The sequence below is a fragment of the Rhododendron vialii genome, chromosome 5a (genome assembly GCF_030253575.1).
Source record: "Rhododendron vialii isolate Sample 1 chromosome 5a, ASM3025357v1".
Classification (NCBI taxonomy): domain Eukaryota; kingdom Viridiplantae; phylum Streptophyta; class Magnoliopsida; order Ericales; family Ericaceae; genus Rhododendron; species Rhododendron vialii.
In genome coordinates, this window is record NC_080561.1 from 24,191,775 (window position 1) to 24,209,765 (window position 17,991).

At 41.0% G+C, this 17,991-nt stretch overlaps 1 protein-coding gene across 1 annotated transcript; it reads left to right on the forward strand.

The window, feature by feature from the left end:
- The first annotated feature begins 5,580 nt into the window (after positions 1-5,580).
- On the forward strand, positions 5,581-8,511 carry LOC131327690 (F-box/kelch-repeat protein At3g23880-like). Its single transcript, XM_058360834.1, has 2 exons — positions 5,581-5,586; positions 7,609-8,511. The coding sequence occupies exons 1-2, from the start codon at positions 5,581-5,583 to the stop codon at positions 8,509-8,511; spliced, it is 909 nt and encodes a 302-aa protein (XP_058216817.1).
- Positions 8,512-17,991: the final 9,480 nt, after the last annotated feature.

Here is a 17,991-nt window from a genome sequence, read left to right on the forward strand (position 1 = left end):
ACCTGCTGTTCGGGAACCAGGTTCGCCTGTATATTTTAAGATCCTGTTGATGTCCTCTGTTCGGACGTAACTCGGTTCTCGTCTAAGACGCCTGTTTGCGTTTTCAGCTGCAAGATCAAAATTCACAGTAAAATTAGACACATAGAAAAGCTACGAGAAGGCGGTAAACAAAGAATTGCAAAAGTCAAAAGCGAGAGCATATGTGGATAACCCCATATGTGGGGGCAACGGAGCCCCACCACTTGGCCATCTTCCCCTATTGGCTCGAATGCTCCCGTTACATAGAGGAAATCGATCTCGTGGTCGCGAGCAGAATCTGGCAAATTTAGCACGAGACGTTTGTCTGCTCTCCTAACCTTGAAGTAGTAAGTATTGTACTCAGGGTTTAGTACTATACTATACCACCATTGGATATCCCAGATTCCTAATTGGGTCCCTAGAATCCCATTTAGGGCTATAATCCCCATTATCAGCCTGAAGACATTGGTCGAAACTTGCATGGGAGTAAGACGATACCAGTTCAGAATCTGGCGAAGTAATGGGTGTAGGGGGAAATGTACTCCACCCTCGACGATAGCTACGATTGGGATACACATCCTGTCCCAAGAACCAGCATCCCTATCCGCTCCTAGTGGGGCAAGTTCGAGTCCTACGTTATCAGGAATGTTATACTCTGTTCTAAATGCCGCCATGGCAGCAGGGGTGTCACAGAGTTTCCTTAATTTACCAGGCTTTGGATCATGTTCATCCGCCATGAATATACTCGAAGAAAAAGTAAAACTGGAAATGGGCTCGATTGAAATCCTAGAAGTAACCCAAAATCTGAGAATGAGATCTCAGATGGAAACTAATGGGACAAGAGAGAAATCTTAGTGGGTAACCTAAGCAGAAGAAATAAAGATCTTACGAGTTTAATGAAAAAGTCCCTGTGACACGAGCGAGTTGCAGGCGGCGGCTATGGCGGTAGAAAGGGAGTTTTTCGCCTGACTTTTGAAGAGGACAAGACGAGGCTCAGAGTTTTGGATAAAAAAAAATCCAAAGAAATCCCTCTTTGGGATTTAAGTGAAAGAGACGGAGACGAAACGTCTCGTCTCATGCCGTTACAAGTTAAAGTAACGAAAAGCAAGTGCCGTTCTGACGACGTTTGATAAAACGTCAGTTCAAAATTAATGAAAGGCATACGAAACATGCCACGTGGAGTCACTACCCCGAAATGGTATAATGACAAAGGTGCCAAAAAGCATCAATAAGTATTAAATACTATGACTGCTCGGGATCAGAAGGAATTCGGTCTAAAATTTGTCTCTAAGCTTCACCCATTACCCCCGAACAGTGGAAAATAAGTAAAGCTGGGGAGCAATTGTAGGGAGGTATTCCCGAAACAGATACATCTAGTTGCCGAACACGTGATGTATAAGAGCACGTGAAAGATTGGACAGGACTTATCGTGGAGCAGTGCGTTGAACGGCGATAAGGGGCAATAACATGAGAAGTCATTGGTGTAAACTAACTGTTCGGCAGATAGAGACATTCCGATTACATTGGACCAAGTTACATGTGAAGTAGCTGGTCCAGGCAGACTGTTCGGCTACGATACAGCCAAACAAGGAAAGAGCTCCAATCAAGAGCAAGAGCAAAGGGAGTACTCTGGAAGATTCCAAAATAGACATGGATGAGATCCCAAAGAATATAGGATCTAAGAAAGATACCCAACGAGAATGGGATGTTCGGCTTTTAAAGGAAAAGAATCCTAAAAGGACTCTTTTATAATGAATTGATAAGGAAAACGAGAATCCTTGATATCCAGGGTTTCCTATACGAGATAGGAATCCTAGGGCAACAGGGATGCTTGGGCAGCAAGCATACGCAAATCTATAAATACGAGGTAAACCCAGAGGAAAAAGGTACGCAATTGATTACGATCTAATCTCGTTCCTACTGATAATTAGGGTTTCTCTAAGTACGTGATACTAACTTAGGCATCGGAGGGCCTTTGCCACGAGAGGCAAAGGTGCGCTCACCCCTTGTCTGTTTTGCAGATTAGAATTCCGACGACGAATTAGGGTTCCGGTGAAAAGGCACGAATAAGCCGTTGCAATCCAAGGTGATCCGAAGCATCAATTGTTTTCATCCCCCTACAAAAATAACATTTTTAAGCATGTCGTAGTACTAATAAGTACTCCTATTAGAAAATGAAATTCTATCGTATGATTCGTATTCCCTAATAGAAATATCAAGAACAACATTTTTAAGCATGTCGTAGTACTAATAAGTACTCCTATTGGAAAATGAAATTCTATGGTATGATTCGTATCCCCTAATAGATTTACCAATACAGTTGCACCTGATTGCTGAATTGTTGGTTTTTCCCCTTGAAATGGAAAAAAACAGAAGAAATTTTTAGGGTTCATTAGGCGACAAAGTTTAGCAAAGTCAAATTTGCTGTCAAATTTTGTACTAAAAGTTTTGCCAAAATTTGACAATGAACCTCATCGGTTCAACGTAATTTTTGACGTGCTTAATGTTTCTCAAAAAGCTCTAAAATGTGCGTGATTTTGATCATTGTTGTGAGCTTAGGAAGGGCCACACATACATGGCCTAAAACTGACCAAAGGAACTGATCTGCGTCCCTTTGATTCTCCTTATATGGAAGGAAACTAATGATTTGAAAAAACCTACGCATTTAATTGGGATGAGGGAAATGGAGACCCTAATTTGATTCTTCAAAATAGAGTTTTGATTCTCCACGCAGGACCACACGGCTCAAAGTCTGCAGACATAGTAACCATTAACCAACCACCAGAGTTTCGCGCGGTTGGCGTAATAAGTTCATTATTGCGTTAATTGTGACGTAATCAGATATGAACTTTTGTTAACTATGCATTTCATGTCGAGAAAATTATGAACCCAATCTGAGTATCTGACAAAAGATCGGGAAAAAAAGATTCTGAATTTATTTTTTTGTTATTAATCTGACATCTGAAGGTTTTCGGACACGTATGGTTGAGTCGAACGAGATCAAGACATAATTAATTTGTTGTGCCAAATAGGATCAAAAACAAAGTCAAAAAGCGAAGTTAAGCCAAATGGTGACAAATGCAAACGAACAAAGAAGAAGTTTCTTGGGGGGGGGGGGGGGGGGGGGGGTTTGGCACAACTTTCTGGGGGGCAGTTGCAAAATTTTGTCATTCACAACACAACTGGGACTGGCTATTGCTTGCCAATAAAGGCTGTACTTGTCGGCTTTGGGACCATGGGGAATCGAAATTCACGCATCTTTATCAAACAAAAAAATAAGGGCGCTGCTATTCGCAGCCCTCTATTTTCTCCCATAGCTCGTTAAAAATTTTCAATTATACTCGACAGTTAGTTACCGAAATTGAGATATATTTTCAGCATCCAATTACCGAAATATAATATTTTTTTCAACAGCTATTTGCCGAAAATGTATGTTCGGCAGTTGTTTACCGAAAGTTGAACATATTTTCGACATGTAGTTACCGAAATATAATCTTGTTTTCAACAGCAATTTACCGAAATGTTATTTATGATTTTCAACAACCATTTACCGAAAATGGGCTATGGGAGAAAATAAAGGGCTGCGAATAGCGGCGCCCAAAAATAAAGGGCGCCGCTATTCGCAGCCCTCTATTTACTCCCGTAGCCCACTAAATTTCGGTAAATGATTGTTGAAAATCATAAATAACATTTCGGTAAATTGCTGTTGAAAACTAGATTATATTTCGGTAACTACATGTCGAAAATATGTTCAACTTTCGGTAAACAACTGCCGAACATGCATTTTCGGTAAACATCTGTTGAAAAAAATATTATATTTCGGTAATTGGACGCTGAAAATATATCTCAATTTCGGTAACTAACTATCGAGTATAATTGAAAATTTTTAACGGGCTATGGGAGTAAATAGAGGGCTGCGAATAGCAGCGCCCAAAATAAAACAAGTGGAAGCAAACTTTGATTTGGGAAAATTTCACTTACCTCCCTTGAGGTTTCTGACAAATAAAGAAACCTTTTCTCATGTTTCTATAATTACACTTACCTCCCCTATCACTCTTGTTCGGTAACTTCTACTAACGGAAAATGTTAATTTACATTTCTAACCCTTCATTGACCTCCCTTGAGGTTTATAATAATAATAATAGATACCTCCCTTGAAAAAAAATAGTCTTTTTTGTTTTAATTTCTTTCACATATTATTTTTTCCATTCACTAACAAGTCAAGGAAATTGATTAAATATTGAACTGACATGTTATCAATTCTTATAATTAGACCCAACTCCTAAAGTCACACACGTGATTTATTTTTGTGAGAAGAGATTGAAATTTTTTAAATAATTTTAAATATAAAGACATCCATATAAGTGCAAAGTACAAAATTATGCACGAGAGTATTTTTGTTTTTATCTAAAATGTGTTTCTCCCTTGTCTAATTTTCTTTCTCATTTTCTTCAACTGTGGCAACTAAATTGGTGCTAAAAATAAATGAGTGTTATTTTTTAAGTTGAATCTTACAAACAGGGGTATTTTTGTTTTTATCTAAAATGTGTTTCTTCATGTATGTTTTGCTGGGAAAAGAAATCAACAACTTTGCCCACTTTAGGGGTTGCACTAGTTCGACTCTTTGGTACTTTCCATCATTCTCCCTTCTTGTTAATCAAACACGTGAATGTCACACTATTTTTTCCTCTTTAAACATCACTTTCCACGATTAATTTTCGTAAAGAAAAGACCGTGTAAGACTAAATTTTGATTTAGTCATTGTGGTGGTCCACATGTTTTATATGGCACATATTGATTATGAGTTTAATAGAATTCTTCATATCTTTATTCTATTTTACTTTGATGGGAAGTAAGTATAACGTTCATTAAGGAAACCGGTCCTCTCTTTGCCTATAAAAGAGTGTCTAGGGTTCCATCAATTTAACGTGATATACTAAACAGCTAGAAAGAAAGGCAAGGAAGAGAAACCCATCTTCCAACTAGGGCTTAATGCTCTAGTAAATTATGGTCTCTTCAATTAATTACTGTATCACTCAAGTTTCGCATTATTGGATCCGGGTACACCGTTCTTGAATCTTGAATTCCGCTTATTGTTTGTATCGTGATGATCATGATAGTTCTAGACCTCGACATAATTGTAGGTTGTTAATTATCTAACACCATTAAAGAATTAATTTGAATTAATTTATAGACTGGACATACATTTAGAAGAATTATTAAGAGAAGTTAGCCAATTTTTGTAATCAACAAGAAACACACGAAGATATGACAAGGAAAACCATAGAGTCCTAGAATGGTCTAAGGACACCATCCGGCTTTTGGGTTTCTGATTTAGGTATGCCTTTTGACTTTTTGTTTTCAATTTTGAAATCTTTTTTGATTGCCTATTGTTTGGCTTTTGTAGATTTAGGAAGATGCTTAGCCTTCAAACCTCGCCTTCAATTAAGGTTGAGAAAAACCCCAAGCGTAGGGCTAGGTCGTCGGTAGCATAATAACCAGAAAGTCTGGGATCGTACCCATAGAGAATCGAAAACAACTTATTCAGAATGTAGGTTTTATATGGCGGTTTGTGGCGTTTAAGAAGGCCAACTTGGTTTTGCTTTTAACGGTGAAAAGGCTAAAGTAACAAATTAGATACGAGCTTTATAAACTAAAAGAGGCAAGTCTAGGGATTGTCTAACCCTTGACTTAAGCCGTTACCGGTTCTCAATTATAACTCAGGCGAGAGTCACGACCGCGTGCTCACGCCCGGAGGATTTAACTCTAATGACTTCGTTTAACGAAAGATGTGATTAATCGGAGCTAAACCAACCTATTTTTGCTAATGTATTTAACACGTAGGAGGCCACGAGCCCTCAATATGTCGCATGCCAAGACCGCTTGACTAAACAACATACTAAGGAGTTAACACCCCTCGATTAGACCAACATGGCTAGGTTAATGAAATTCCGAAAACCATGATTTTAAGCCCGAAGGTTTGGGAACCAAATAACCACCTAAGTCATTGGGAAATAGCAGCCCAAGACTTAGCCAAGAGACTACTCACACATATTGAAAAGTCTAGAAATTATGCTAAGAATTGAAAACATGATTAACCGATAAAAACGGAAATAAACTTGATATTCACAAAGATCTAAAGAGTAGCTACAACTTTAATAAACGGGAAAACATCAAACTAGGAATTAAATTTACAAGTATTGAAGCTTGAAACTAAGAACAACAATGAAGAAAAACTAGAGAGAAAACTAACCTAGAACATAAAGTAGATATGAGATAAAGTGGGAGAGAAGAGTATTTATACAACTCAACTTCTCTCCCAACAAATATCCTAGAAACATACTATAAGTAACAATTATTCTATAAATGGAAAGTCCAAAAAGCAGCAAATATCTGGCCGAGAGCTCCCCGTATCGATACAGATTATGCAAAGTATCGATACCACATCGCTAAGTTGAGAAGACCAATTTCCCCGTAACGCGCCCGTATCGATACGGTTTATGGCCGTATCGACACGGAACTCTCTGCCTGCCCAATTAACCAACGCGTATCGATACGGCCCTTAATCCGTATCGATACGCAAAGCTTATCTTCAGAAAGAAAAGCTAGCCTCCAAGACTTGGCACCCGACGGCCTCGGAGCTCCATAACATTTTATTTTCATTCTCTAAAGTTAAGTAAAAACTATATTTTAAACCTTTCTTTTACCTTTTCTTTACTTTAATTTATTTAATGAAAATAAGAAAGTACCCCCCATTTGAAAACAATGGCATTACCAGAATTTGAAGATTCCAATTAAATCAAAATGTCAACCCCCCACTTTTAGTGTAAAATGGAAAACTGCGCATTTTTCTTAAGCGAAAATGGCTCAAAACATGACCTTGTTCTTCAAATAAAACCTTGTAACTTTGTAGTTACTCTTACAAAAATTCAAGGATCAATTACCGCCATTTTTAATCTCGAAAATCGATACTTTTCCTGAAAGTCATTTTTCCATACTTAGACAGATTTTAAGGGGCCGACAGGGTCTTCGGGTACTTGGAAGCATCCGGAGCATTCCTAGCGTTGAAATGCGCCTTATTTGCACGTTTTACCTGAAAACACTAAAAACACACCTTACGTGCAGTATCAAATAAAAGCTAGATAAATGCAAGTTAAAACAACATAAAATGGGACTAGTCGCACCAAATATCTACAATATTGGGTGCTCATCAGAAGACTCAGTGGACATTTGGTTTATTGATGTAATCAACAAGAAAGTACTTATCCTTGTAAACAGCTTCAAGGGGGAGAATGGTAACCCTAACTTTGCAAATTATATCAAGGCAGCGTAAGATGCGAGGAAGAACAAGAAGAAGTAGAGGGGAGAAAAAATATATTAAAGCAAAAGGAGCGCACAAAGCTCCAAACATTCCGGAAGAAACTGTTCTTAAAATACTCTCGAGGTTACCCTTAAAGTCTCTTTTGCGATTCAAGTGTGTTTCCAAGCAATGGCATTATTTGATCTCCAACTTTGGCAAAAAAAACTAGAAGACGAATGGTTGTGATGGTCTTTAGAGGCTTTTCTGGGGGAGCTTCTTGTACAATTTAGACCGTTAGTCAAGAAGAAGCTCAAGTGGAAAGCATCACCATACCAGTACCAGTTAGAAAGAGTTCACCTGATCATCTGCTTCGAGTCCTTGGTTGTTGTAATGGGTTGTTGCTTATCGGTATTGACCAAGACTTGTTCTTGTGGAACCCTCTCACTAGGTACTTCAAGAATGTGATGTCATATAAGTGCTTGCAAGATGATGGATATGAAATTGTTTCTGGACTATGCTACAACTCCTCCATCGATGAGTATAAGGGTGTAATGGTGCTTGTTCATTTTAGTTCGGATGTTGGGGGTGAATATGTTGTGATTTATAATCTTAGAAGCAAACGTGCGACAATGGTTAATTTTCCGTATGAGTTAAGTATAGTCCATTCTGGGCCTATTGTGAATGGTTCTCTGCATTGGTATGTCCCTAAGAAAGGTGCTTTCTGCCAATTTCCATCCCACCAAATTATTTACTTCGATCCAAAAACTAAAGATTTTGAGGAGATACCAATGCCACAACCCAAGCGGGAGGATGGAGATCGCATTCTTGGGTTGGGAGATTTGCATGGATGCCTCTGCATGGCTCGTTTGGTACATCCAAGCAACCACTATGGATCCAATGTTGAGGTGCTGGCGATGAAGGAACATGGAGTAGAAAAATCTTGGACCATGATGTTCATCATATCACATATCCTTTTTTGTCTTTCTAATACGGTAGTGCCATTGGGTTACACAAAGGATGGTGAAGCTCTAATAGAAATTGGGTCTGATGAGGTGGGGCAACATAAGTCAGACAGTTCACATATCTTGGCATACAGTCCTGTTGACTATTCCCGTAGAAGAATTATGATTCCTAATGTTCTTTTTAAGTTTAACACATTTATGCATGTGGAAAGCTTGGTTAATCCTAGTTGATTGTAAAACATCTACTTTTACTATCATTTACTTCCAACATATTATGAGGAGTTTAGTAATTATGAGTTCACCATCAAGAAGTGGTTTTTCTGTGTTCTCCTTGTCGTCTGAAATTGGTAGTATTAATGGTGGGTTCAGTTTTTTGGTTCCTTGATTATTGTTTAAAATATGATTTTTGATTCTATATTTATGCAGTATATGTAGAGACTCGTGAATTATTATATTTTCTTAATTGTTTAAATATGTGAAATATTGTATTTTTGAGGTTGTATTGATGTTTGGAAGTGTTGGAAGCAAATGGGGTTTGATTCGGTGTCCGTCAAAAATTTTTTATTTTCTGCCCAGTTTGTACTGGTACAGCCTTTTTCCCAGTACCGGTACATGGAGTCCAGAAGTTGTGTTTTTGGGCATTTTTGGGGTTTATGAACCGGTACTGGGAATTGCCCAGTACCGGTACATACTGCATTTTTCTGCAACTTTCAGCACGCTTTTTGGGACACTATAAATACCCCCCTTTTGTCATTTCTCACTCGCAAACCCACGAAACACACCTGGAAACACCCCCTCTCACCTACCCAACTTCAATCTCACTCAAAACTCTTGATTTCAACCTCAAATCTTCAAGATCCAAGGGTTTTCAACCTCAAAATCACAAGATTCTTGCATTTAGTGAACCAAGGGTGAGTTTTGTGTTCTTGTTCTCACTCCTTGAAGCTCTATCATGTTTTTCTCTCTCTCCTCTCGATTATTTGTTGATCTTTGCTTGTTATCCATGTTTTTGGGCTTTATTTGCTCTAGATCTTGTATTCAAGCTTGGGTAAAGCTTGTCTTTGGAGGATTCAAGCTTATTGCTCTTGGTAGACCTAGGGTTTTGCTCAAAACCCATCAAGGTAGGGATTTCTCTCTTCCTCTACATGTTTTGCGGTGATTATGTATGACTTAGGCGTTCATTTGTCATTTATGGTCTAATAAAATGTTTTATGGCTTGAGGAGTGCAAATTCTTTAAAAGTAGTATTGTTTATTAAAATGTTGTGATCTATAGGTTATGCGTGGTGTATTTGTTAATGTTGGGTTGTATGTGGAATGAGCTTATGGTGTAGGTGTTGATTGCGATGTTTGGGTGATTGTCGATGTGAAGTGGTTGGGGAGTATATTGTGTCGCGACGGGTGGATACACAATGTCGCTAGGGGTGGAGTATATTGTGTCGCGAGGGGTGGATACACAATGTCACAAGGGGTGGAGGTTTGTTGGGAGAAGTGTGTGTGTGTGAGTATATGCGCGCGTGTGTGTATATGTGTATGTGAATGCTATTTCACTCGCTGAGGGTATGGACATACGTTCCTCTGGATTTGACATCTAAATTAATTTGCTGTATTCATGCTCATCATCTCACTACATATAGATTTTGTAGAGACTTTCCTACTGGGCTAGTGTAGCTCACCAAATCCTTCTTTTCAGGTTCGAACGTAGGGCAATAGGTTGCACGACATGGTGTTTTCGGAAATGAAGACTTTTGGAAGCTAACTTGATTTAGTTACTCTCTCATCTTTGTAATAGGTTGATTTTTGACTAAAGATGGCTTTGTAACTAACTTAACTCCTGATTTATCTTTGACTATAAATTGTAATATTCTAAACATGTGGTATTTGTATCGAACTTAAATTTTGGGCCGTGATGCCAAGGTTGTAATTACTTAAAACCGGAGGACTTTGTTGTAATTAAACAGGTTGGAAAGGCATTTGGGGTATTATCTGGTGTATGCGAGGATCCTTTATTGAAATGAATTATAGATTTATGTTTAAAATCGAGGGTGTGACAAATTGGTATCAAAGCGTCTAGGTTTAGAATACTTTTAGACCGTGGGGAGACTTCTAGTCTCATGGGTTGAAAAGTCTCGCATTTGCATTCACATATGTGTGCTTGAGTGTATTGACATTATTTGGATTACTTGGCATTGCATTTCAATATGGTGAAGCGGTGTAGAATTGTTTTAAATCGTGTTGGGGATAGTCGGGGGCTTTGACCTCATTAAATAATGTTGTTGATGAGCTTCTCTTTCTTATAAATTGTAGTAAAATGCCTCCGAAAATGCGTGCTAGGGCCGGTGAGAGAGAAAGTCGGGGTGGTCGTGGTCGTGGCCGTGGCCGTGGCCGAGAGGCGCCAGTGGAGGATGAGGTTAGCCAGCTAGGGGAAAACCCGAGTGGGAATCCGGGGGATGGGACCGGGCACGGTCTAGGAGAGGAAGTTCCGATCGTTCAAAATCCCTTTGCTAGGGATTTCGTTGTGGCTCTTGCGGCCGCTAACCTCTTAAACCTAGCTCCTAGGGAAAATGCAGACAGTCGTGCCTTGTCGGCAATGAGGGAGTTCAGTCGTAGGAATCCACCGACGTTTGACGGGTCAAGCAGTGACCCTCTTGTGGCCGATCATTGGCTGGCCCAAATTCGAAAACTTTTCAGGGCTCTTGGGATCACGGAGGATGACTTGCGAGTCAACATTGTGGCCGTTCAACTAACTGGGGAAGCGAATGAGTGGTGGGAGTCAATTTTAGAATCAAGAAAAGATACGAGGAGAGTGACAAGGACCGCGGCACAAGCGAATGAGCCGAATGTGGAAAATTTAACTTGGGCCGAGTTTGAAATGTTCTTTGAGGAGCAATACTTTCCGGAAACTAGCCATGACCAATTAAGGGAGGAGTTCGAAAGGTTAGAACAAGGGAATATGACCATGTCAGAATACGCTCTAAAGTTCCAATCTTTATCCCGTTTTGCGCCGGAATTAGTGGCAACTGAAGAAAGGAAGTGTAGGCGGTTCGAAAGGGGTTTGCATGACGCTGTGAAGAAGTTTGTTATGGTACAACGTAAGGGAAAGTTTTTCGAAGTCGTAGAGTGTGCGAGGAGCATCGAGACACCGAAGGAGGCACCACAAAATCCTAAGGCTTGGGAACCGAGGCAACCGGTAGGGGGTGTGAGCTCTTCCTCGGGGAGTTTTGGCAGTCAGGGGAGGAAGAGATAGCGAGATCAATTTACAGCTTCCCAGGATCCGTCGAACTTTAGACCTCAATCTTCTTCATCGTTTGGGACTTGGGGAAATTCGAATAAACCTCCGATCGTGTGTCATGAGTGTGGCCAAGTGGGGCACATTCGTGCTCAGTGTCCGCGGCTATTGGGTACGTGCTTTACTTATGGCAGAAATGACCATTATGCAAGAAATTGTCCGCTTGGGAAAGGGACACGAAGCGAGTCGAGTTCAGTGCAGCAACCGAGGAGTGGTCAAAATTCTGGTCGGCAATCATTCCAAGGCATTCAAAGGTAGCAACGACCTCACTTTCGTCAGGCCATGTCAGCCCAGGGATCTCAGGTGGAGAGAGGAGCTAGTTCTTCGACGCCTACGCAAGGTTCAGGTCAGCGGGGTGGACATGTTCAGAGTCAAATGACTCAGGGAAGGGCTTTCGCGATCACATCCGCTATTCCGCCTCCACCACCTCCTGTCACTTCTCAGGCCCCGGAAACTTCGATTGTGAGGGGTACATTTCTATTGTTTAACTCCTTCGCTAGAGTATTATTTGATTCCGGAGCATCGCATTCATTCATTGCTGCATCTTTTGCTTATGCTTTGGAATTGGAAATCGAGAGTATTAGTCCTCCAATGTTTGTTGACACACCTATAGGAGGTAGGTCACCAGTAGATCGTATTTGCCGGAATTGTGAGCTTATTATTCGAGAACGTCGTTTTACCTTTGACTTCATTGTGTTGAATATGTCGGGGTTCGACCTTATTTTGGGCATGGACTGGCTGTCTACGTTTCACGCTACCATAGATTGCTTCAAACATCGGGTCCGTATTTGTCCGCCCGGGGGTTCTTGTTTTGAGTTCTTCGGGGAGCGTCGGGAACCGTTAGAACCGTATTTGTGTGGGTCTCGGGAGCAAGAGTCAATGTATGCTTTATTAACGAGTTTGGTCTTAGATGAGGACGTATCCATGCGTGGGGAGTTGCCTCTTGTTGTTTGTGATTTTCCAGACGTGTTTTCGAAGGAGTTACCCGGTTTGCCACCCAAGAGAGAGGTTGAGTTCACCATCGATTTGCTTCCTGGCACCGCCCCTATTTCCATACCTCCTTATCATTTTGCACCCGTCGAGTTGCGAGAATTGAAGACTCAACTGCAAGAATTAGAGGATTTGGGGTTCATCCGTCCGAGTACATCACCGTGGGGAGCACCGGCATTATTTGCTCAAAAGAAGGATGGGTTGCTTCGTTTGTGCATCGATTATCGTAAGTTGAACCGTGTCACTGTGAAGAATAAGTATCCAATGCCTAGGATTGACGATTTGTTTGACCAACTTCGAGGTGCAACGTGTTTTTCTAAGATCGACCTGAGGTCCGGTTACCATCAATTGAGGGTTCGGAGAGAAGACATTCCTAAAACCGCTTTTCGTACTCGATATGGCCACTACGAATTCGTTGTTATGCCCTTTGGATTGACGAACGCACCAGCGACTTTCATGGACTTGATGAACCGCATCTTTCGTGCCTATCTTGATCGCTTCGTAGTAGTCTTTGTGGACGATATCCTTATCTACTCGCCTTCAGAGGAGGAACACCAAATTCATCTAACTATCGTTCTTGAACTCTTGAGAGAGCACCGTTTGTATGCCAAACTTAGTAAGTGCGAGTTTTGGTTGTCCGACGTTAAGTTTTTGGGTCACGTTGTGTCGAAGGATGGGGTATCCGTTGATCCAGGGAAGATAGAGTCCGTAATGAATTGGCAACGACCGAATATTGTATTCGAAATTCGTTGTTTCTTGGGACTGGCCGGTTACTACAGTCGTTTTGTCCTTGATTTCTCTCGTTTGGCGGCCCCAATGACTAGGTTGACTCATAAGGGAACTCGTTTCGTTTGGAATGACGCATGTGAGATGGCCTTCAACGAATTGAAGAAAAGGTTGACTACCGCGCCGATCTTGGTCGTGCCCGAACGGGGAGTCGGTTACTCCGTGTATTGTGATGCTTCAAGAGAGGGATTGGGGTGTGTGTTGATGCAATTGGGACGAGTAGTGGCGTATGGATCACGACAATTGAAGACCCACGAGCGGAATTACCCTACTCGCGATTTGGAGCTTGCAGCTGTCGTCTTTGCTTTGAAAAGTTGGCGCCATTACCTTTACGGTGAGAGATTTAAAGTCTTTTTCGATCCCAAGAGTCTAAAGTATTTGTTTTCTCAAAAGGAGCTGAATTTGCGACAACGCCGATGGATGGAACATCTAGAAGATTACGATTTTGAGTTAAAATATCACCCGGGAAAGGCGAACGTGGTAGCAGATGCCTTGAGTAGAAAATCAACTCATCTTGCAAATCTAGCCATATACGAGTGGAAGATGACGAACGATTTGGGTGCCTACGCGTTGCATTTTGAGGAAGTTTGAGAGGGAGTCACCTTATGTAACTTAACCATTCATTCAACCTTGACGACTCGAGTAATTGAGGCCCAATAACAGGATGAAGAAGCGGGGGAGTTTCTCGCCAAGTTTCTTAGCGGAAAGGCTCAAGAGGGGTGGATGATTCATGCTGATCAAGGTTTGCGGTTCCAAGGAAAATTGTCCGTACCCATTCCGTGTCGAGAGGAAATTTTGAGAGAATTTCACCATTCGCCGTTAGCCGTGCATCCGGGGGGAACAAAAATGTATCATGACTTGCGTAGACAGTTTTGGTGGCCGGGAATGAAGAGAGATGTCGTCGTATTTGTGTCCAAATGTCTCATGTGCCAACAAGTCAAAGCCGAGCATCAACGACCTGCCGGGGAGTTACAACCATTACCTGTGGCCGAGTGGAAGTGGGAGAACGTGACTATGGACTTTGTTACCGGGCTACCGAGGTCGCCGAGGGGGCATGATGCCATTTGGGTGATAGTCGATCGATTGACCAAGTCAGCACACTTCTTACCTGTCCAAGTCTTCGACTCAATTGATACGTTTAGTCGTTTGTACATCCGTGAGATTATCCGTCTTCATGGAATTCCCATTTCTATCGTGTCGGACAGAGACCCAAGATTTACCGCACGTTTTTGGCAAAGTTTGTAGGCTGCTCTTGGCACCAATCTCTTATTCAGCACCGCGTATCATCCTCAAACGGACGGGCAATCCGAGCGAACGATCCAAATTCTAGAAGATATGCTTCGGGCGTGCGTTATGGACTTTGGGGGTAGTTGGGAAGATCACTTACCGTTAATTGAATTCGCGTACAACAATAGCTACCAATCTAGCATCGAGATGGCGCCGTATGAAGCTTTGTACGGAAGACCGTGTCGATCACCCGTATGTTGGACCGAATTGGGCGAGGCTACGTTGGTTGGGCCGGATTTGATCAAAGAAACCTCCGAGAGTATGAGAGCGATCCACCAATGTTTTGTTAAAGCAAAAAGGAGAACTACCGAGCAAGTCAAAGAAATTCGTCAACGGTTGCTAACCGCGCAAAGTAGACAGAAGAATTATGCCGATCGTCGCCGTCGGCCGTTATCGTTTGAAGTGGGGGATCATGTATTCCTTAAAGTATCACCTCGTCGGGGACTATCTTGTTTTGGGCAAGAAGGCAAGCTTTCACCGCGTTTTATCGGGCCATTCGATATTATCAAGAAGATTGGGGAAGTGGCATATCGATTGGCATTGCCACCGAGGTTATCGAGCGTTCATGATGTGTTCCATGTATCGATGTTACGAAAATACGAACCGGATCCGTCACATGTTCTGGAGTGGTCCGAGCTAGAGTTAGAAACTGATGCGTCTTACGGAGAGGAGCCGATACGTATCCTAGACTTGCGTGAGCAAGTTTTGAGGGGTAAGACAATACCATTAGTACGAGTTCTTTGGAGTACCCTCGGAAAGGAAGAATCAACGTGGGAGAAGGAGGACGAAGTTAGAGAAAAATATCTGCATTTGTTTCCAAACTAACCAATGTGAGCTCCGAATCTCGGTATTATGATTGTTAGCTTGTTGCTTGATGACGTGTGTTGTGGTATGAGCATGTGTACTGGATGCATAAAGTTGTTGACTTGAATTGTAAATTTCGAGACGAAATTTCTTTAAGGAGGATAGAATGTAGAGACTCGTGAATTATTATATTTTCTTAATTGTTTAAATATGTGAAATATTGTATTTTTGAGGTTGTATTGATGTTTGGAAGTGTTGGAAGCAAATGGGGTTTGATTCGGTGTCCGTCAAATTTTTTTATTTTCTGCCCAGTTTGTATCGGTACAGCCTTTTTCCCAGTACCGGTACATGGAGTCCAGAAGTTGTGTTTTTGGGCATTTTTGGGGTTTATGAACCGGTACTGGGAATTGCCCAGTACCGGTACATACTGCATTTTTCTGCAACTTTCAGCACGCTTTTTGGGACACTATAAATACCCCCCTTTTGTCATTTCTCACTCGCAAACCCACGAAACACACCTGGAAACACCCCCTCTCACCTACCCAACTTCAATCTCACTCAAAACTCTTGATTTCAACCTCAAATCTTCAAGATCCAAGGGTTTTCAACCTCAAAATCACAAGATTCTTGCATTTAGTGAACTAAGGGTGAGTTTTGTGTTCTTGTTCTCACTCCTTGAAGCTCTATCACATTTTTCTCTCTCTCCTCTCGATTATGTGTTGATCTTTGCTTGTTATCCATGTTTTTGGGCTTTATTTGCTCTAGATCTTGTATTCAAGCTTGGGTAAAGCTTGTCTTTGGAGGATTCAAGCTTATTGCTCTTGGTAGACCTAGGGTTTTGCTCAAAACCCATCTAGGCAGGGATTTCTCTCTTCCTCTACATGTTTTGCGGTGATTATGTATGACTTAGGCGTTCATTTGTCATTTATGGTCTAATAAAATGTTTTATGGCTTGAGGAGTGCAAATTCTTTAAAAGTAGTATTGTTTATTAAAATGTTGTGATCTATAGGTTATGCGTGGTGTATTTGTTAATGTTGGGTTGTATGTGGAATGAGCTTATGGTGTAGGTGTTGATTGCGATGTTTGGGTGATTGTCGATGTGAAGTGGTTGGGGAGTATATTGTGTCGCGAGGGGTGGATACACAATGTCGCTAGGGGTGGAGTATATTGTGTCGCGAGGGGTGGATACACAATGTCACAAGGGTTGGAGGTTCGTTGGGAGAAGTGTGTGTGTGTGAGTATATGCGCGCGTGTGTGTATATGTGTATGTGAATGCTATTTCACTCGCTGAGGGTATGGACATACGTTCCTCTGGATTTGACATCTAAATTAATTTGCTGTATTCATGCTCATCATCTCACTACATATAGATTTTGTAGAGACTTTCCTACTGGGCTAGTGTAGCTCAGCAAAATCCTTCTTTTCAGGTTCGAACGCAGGGCAATAGGTTGCACGACATGGTGTTTTCGGAAATGAAGACTTTTGGAAGCTAACTTGATTTAGTTACTCTCTCATCTTTGTAATAGGTTGATTTTTGACTAAAGATGGCTTTGTAACTAACTTAACTCCTGATTTATCTTTGACTATAAATTGTAATATTCTAAACATGTGGTATTTGTATCGAACTTAAATTTTGGGCCGTGATGCCAAGGTTGTAATTACTTAAAACCGGAGGACTTTGTTGTAATTAAACAGGTTGGAAAGGCATTTGGGGTATTATCTGGTGTATGCGAGGATCCTTTATTGAAATGAATTATAGATTTATGTTTAAAATCGAGGGTGTGACAGTATATATGCTTAATTCTGTCCTCTGTGCTTTTGCAGTGACATTTAGTTCACATTGTCTGAAATTGTGGCATGCTTTTCGAAATCTGTCTTTCGATGCTTCATGTGCTTCTGTTCTTTCTTGATTTTTGGGGCTTCTCTCTCGGTCAATTCCTCTGTAACTCTCTCTAATACACTCTGCAATGGTGCTGTTCTTTCTGTTCGAGTTTTCTTCAGGTTATTATCGTTTCTCGCCCACAACCTCGACGAAATCAACCAGAACACCAACCAATGCAACGCTGCCTCAGAAGGCGATATTTGTACTTGTTGTGTGTGTGTGTGTGTGTATATATATATATATATGTATATATAGGTCTATGAATCATTATCTGCAGTTTCCTTTCCTTTTCTTTTTTTTTCTTATGTGTTACTTGCGGTGAATTATTTGTTGTCTTTGATAAGATGATTAGTGTATTTGCTTAATGTTCACTATCTTGTGCATTCAGTTGAGGAAACATGATAACGATGCTTGGAAAGTTAGAATTTGGGGCCGGTTTGGGGACCAAATCGGGTCGCCCATGTGGGCATGACCCGGTGACCTAGATATTAGAAAGTCCTATCTCATCTTGGAGATAAGATAGGAGAAGTTGAAGTAACTCTAATCTCTTAGGATTAGATTAGAAGACTTCTTAAGCATCTAGGATGCTCTCTCTCTATTTATTTCCTGTAGGAAAATACACAAAAAATACACCAGAGGTATACAAAAAAAAAGATATAGAGTTCTGGGAAACT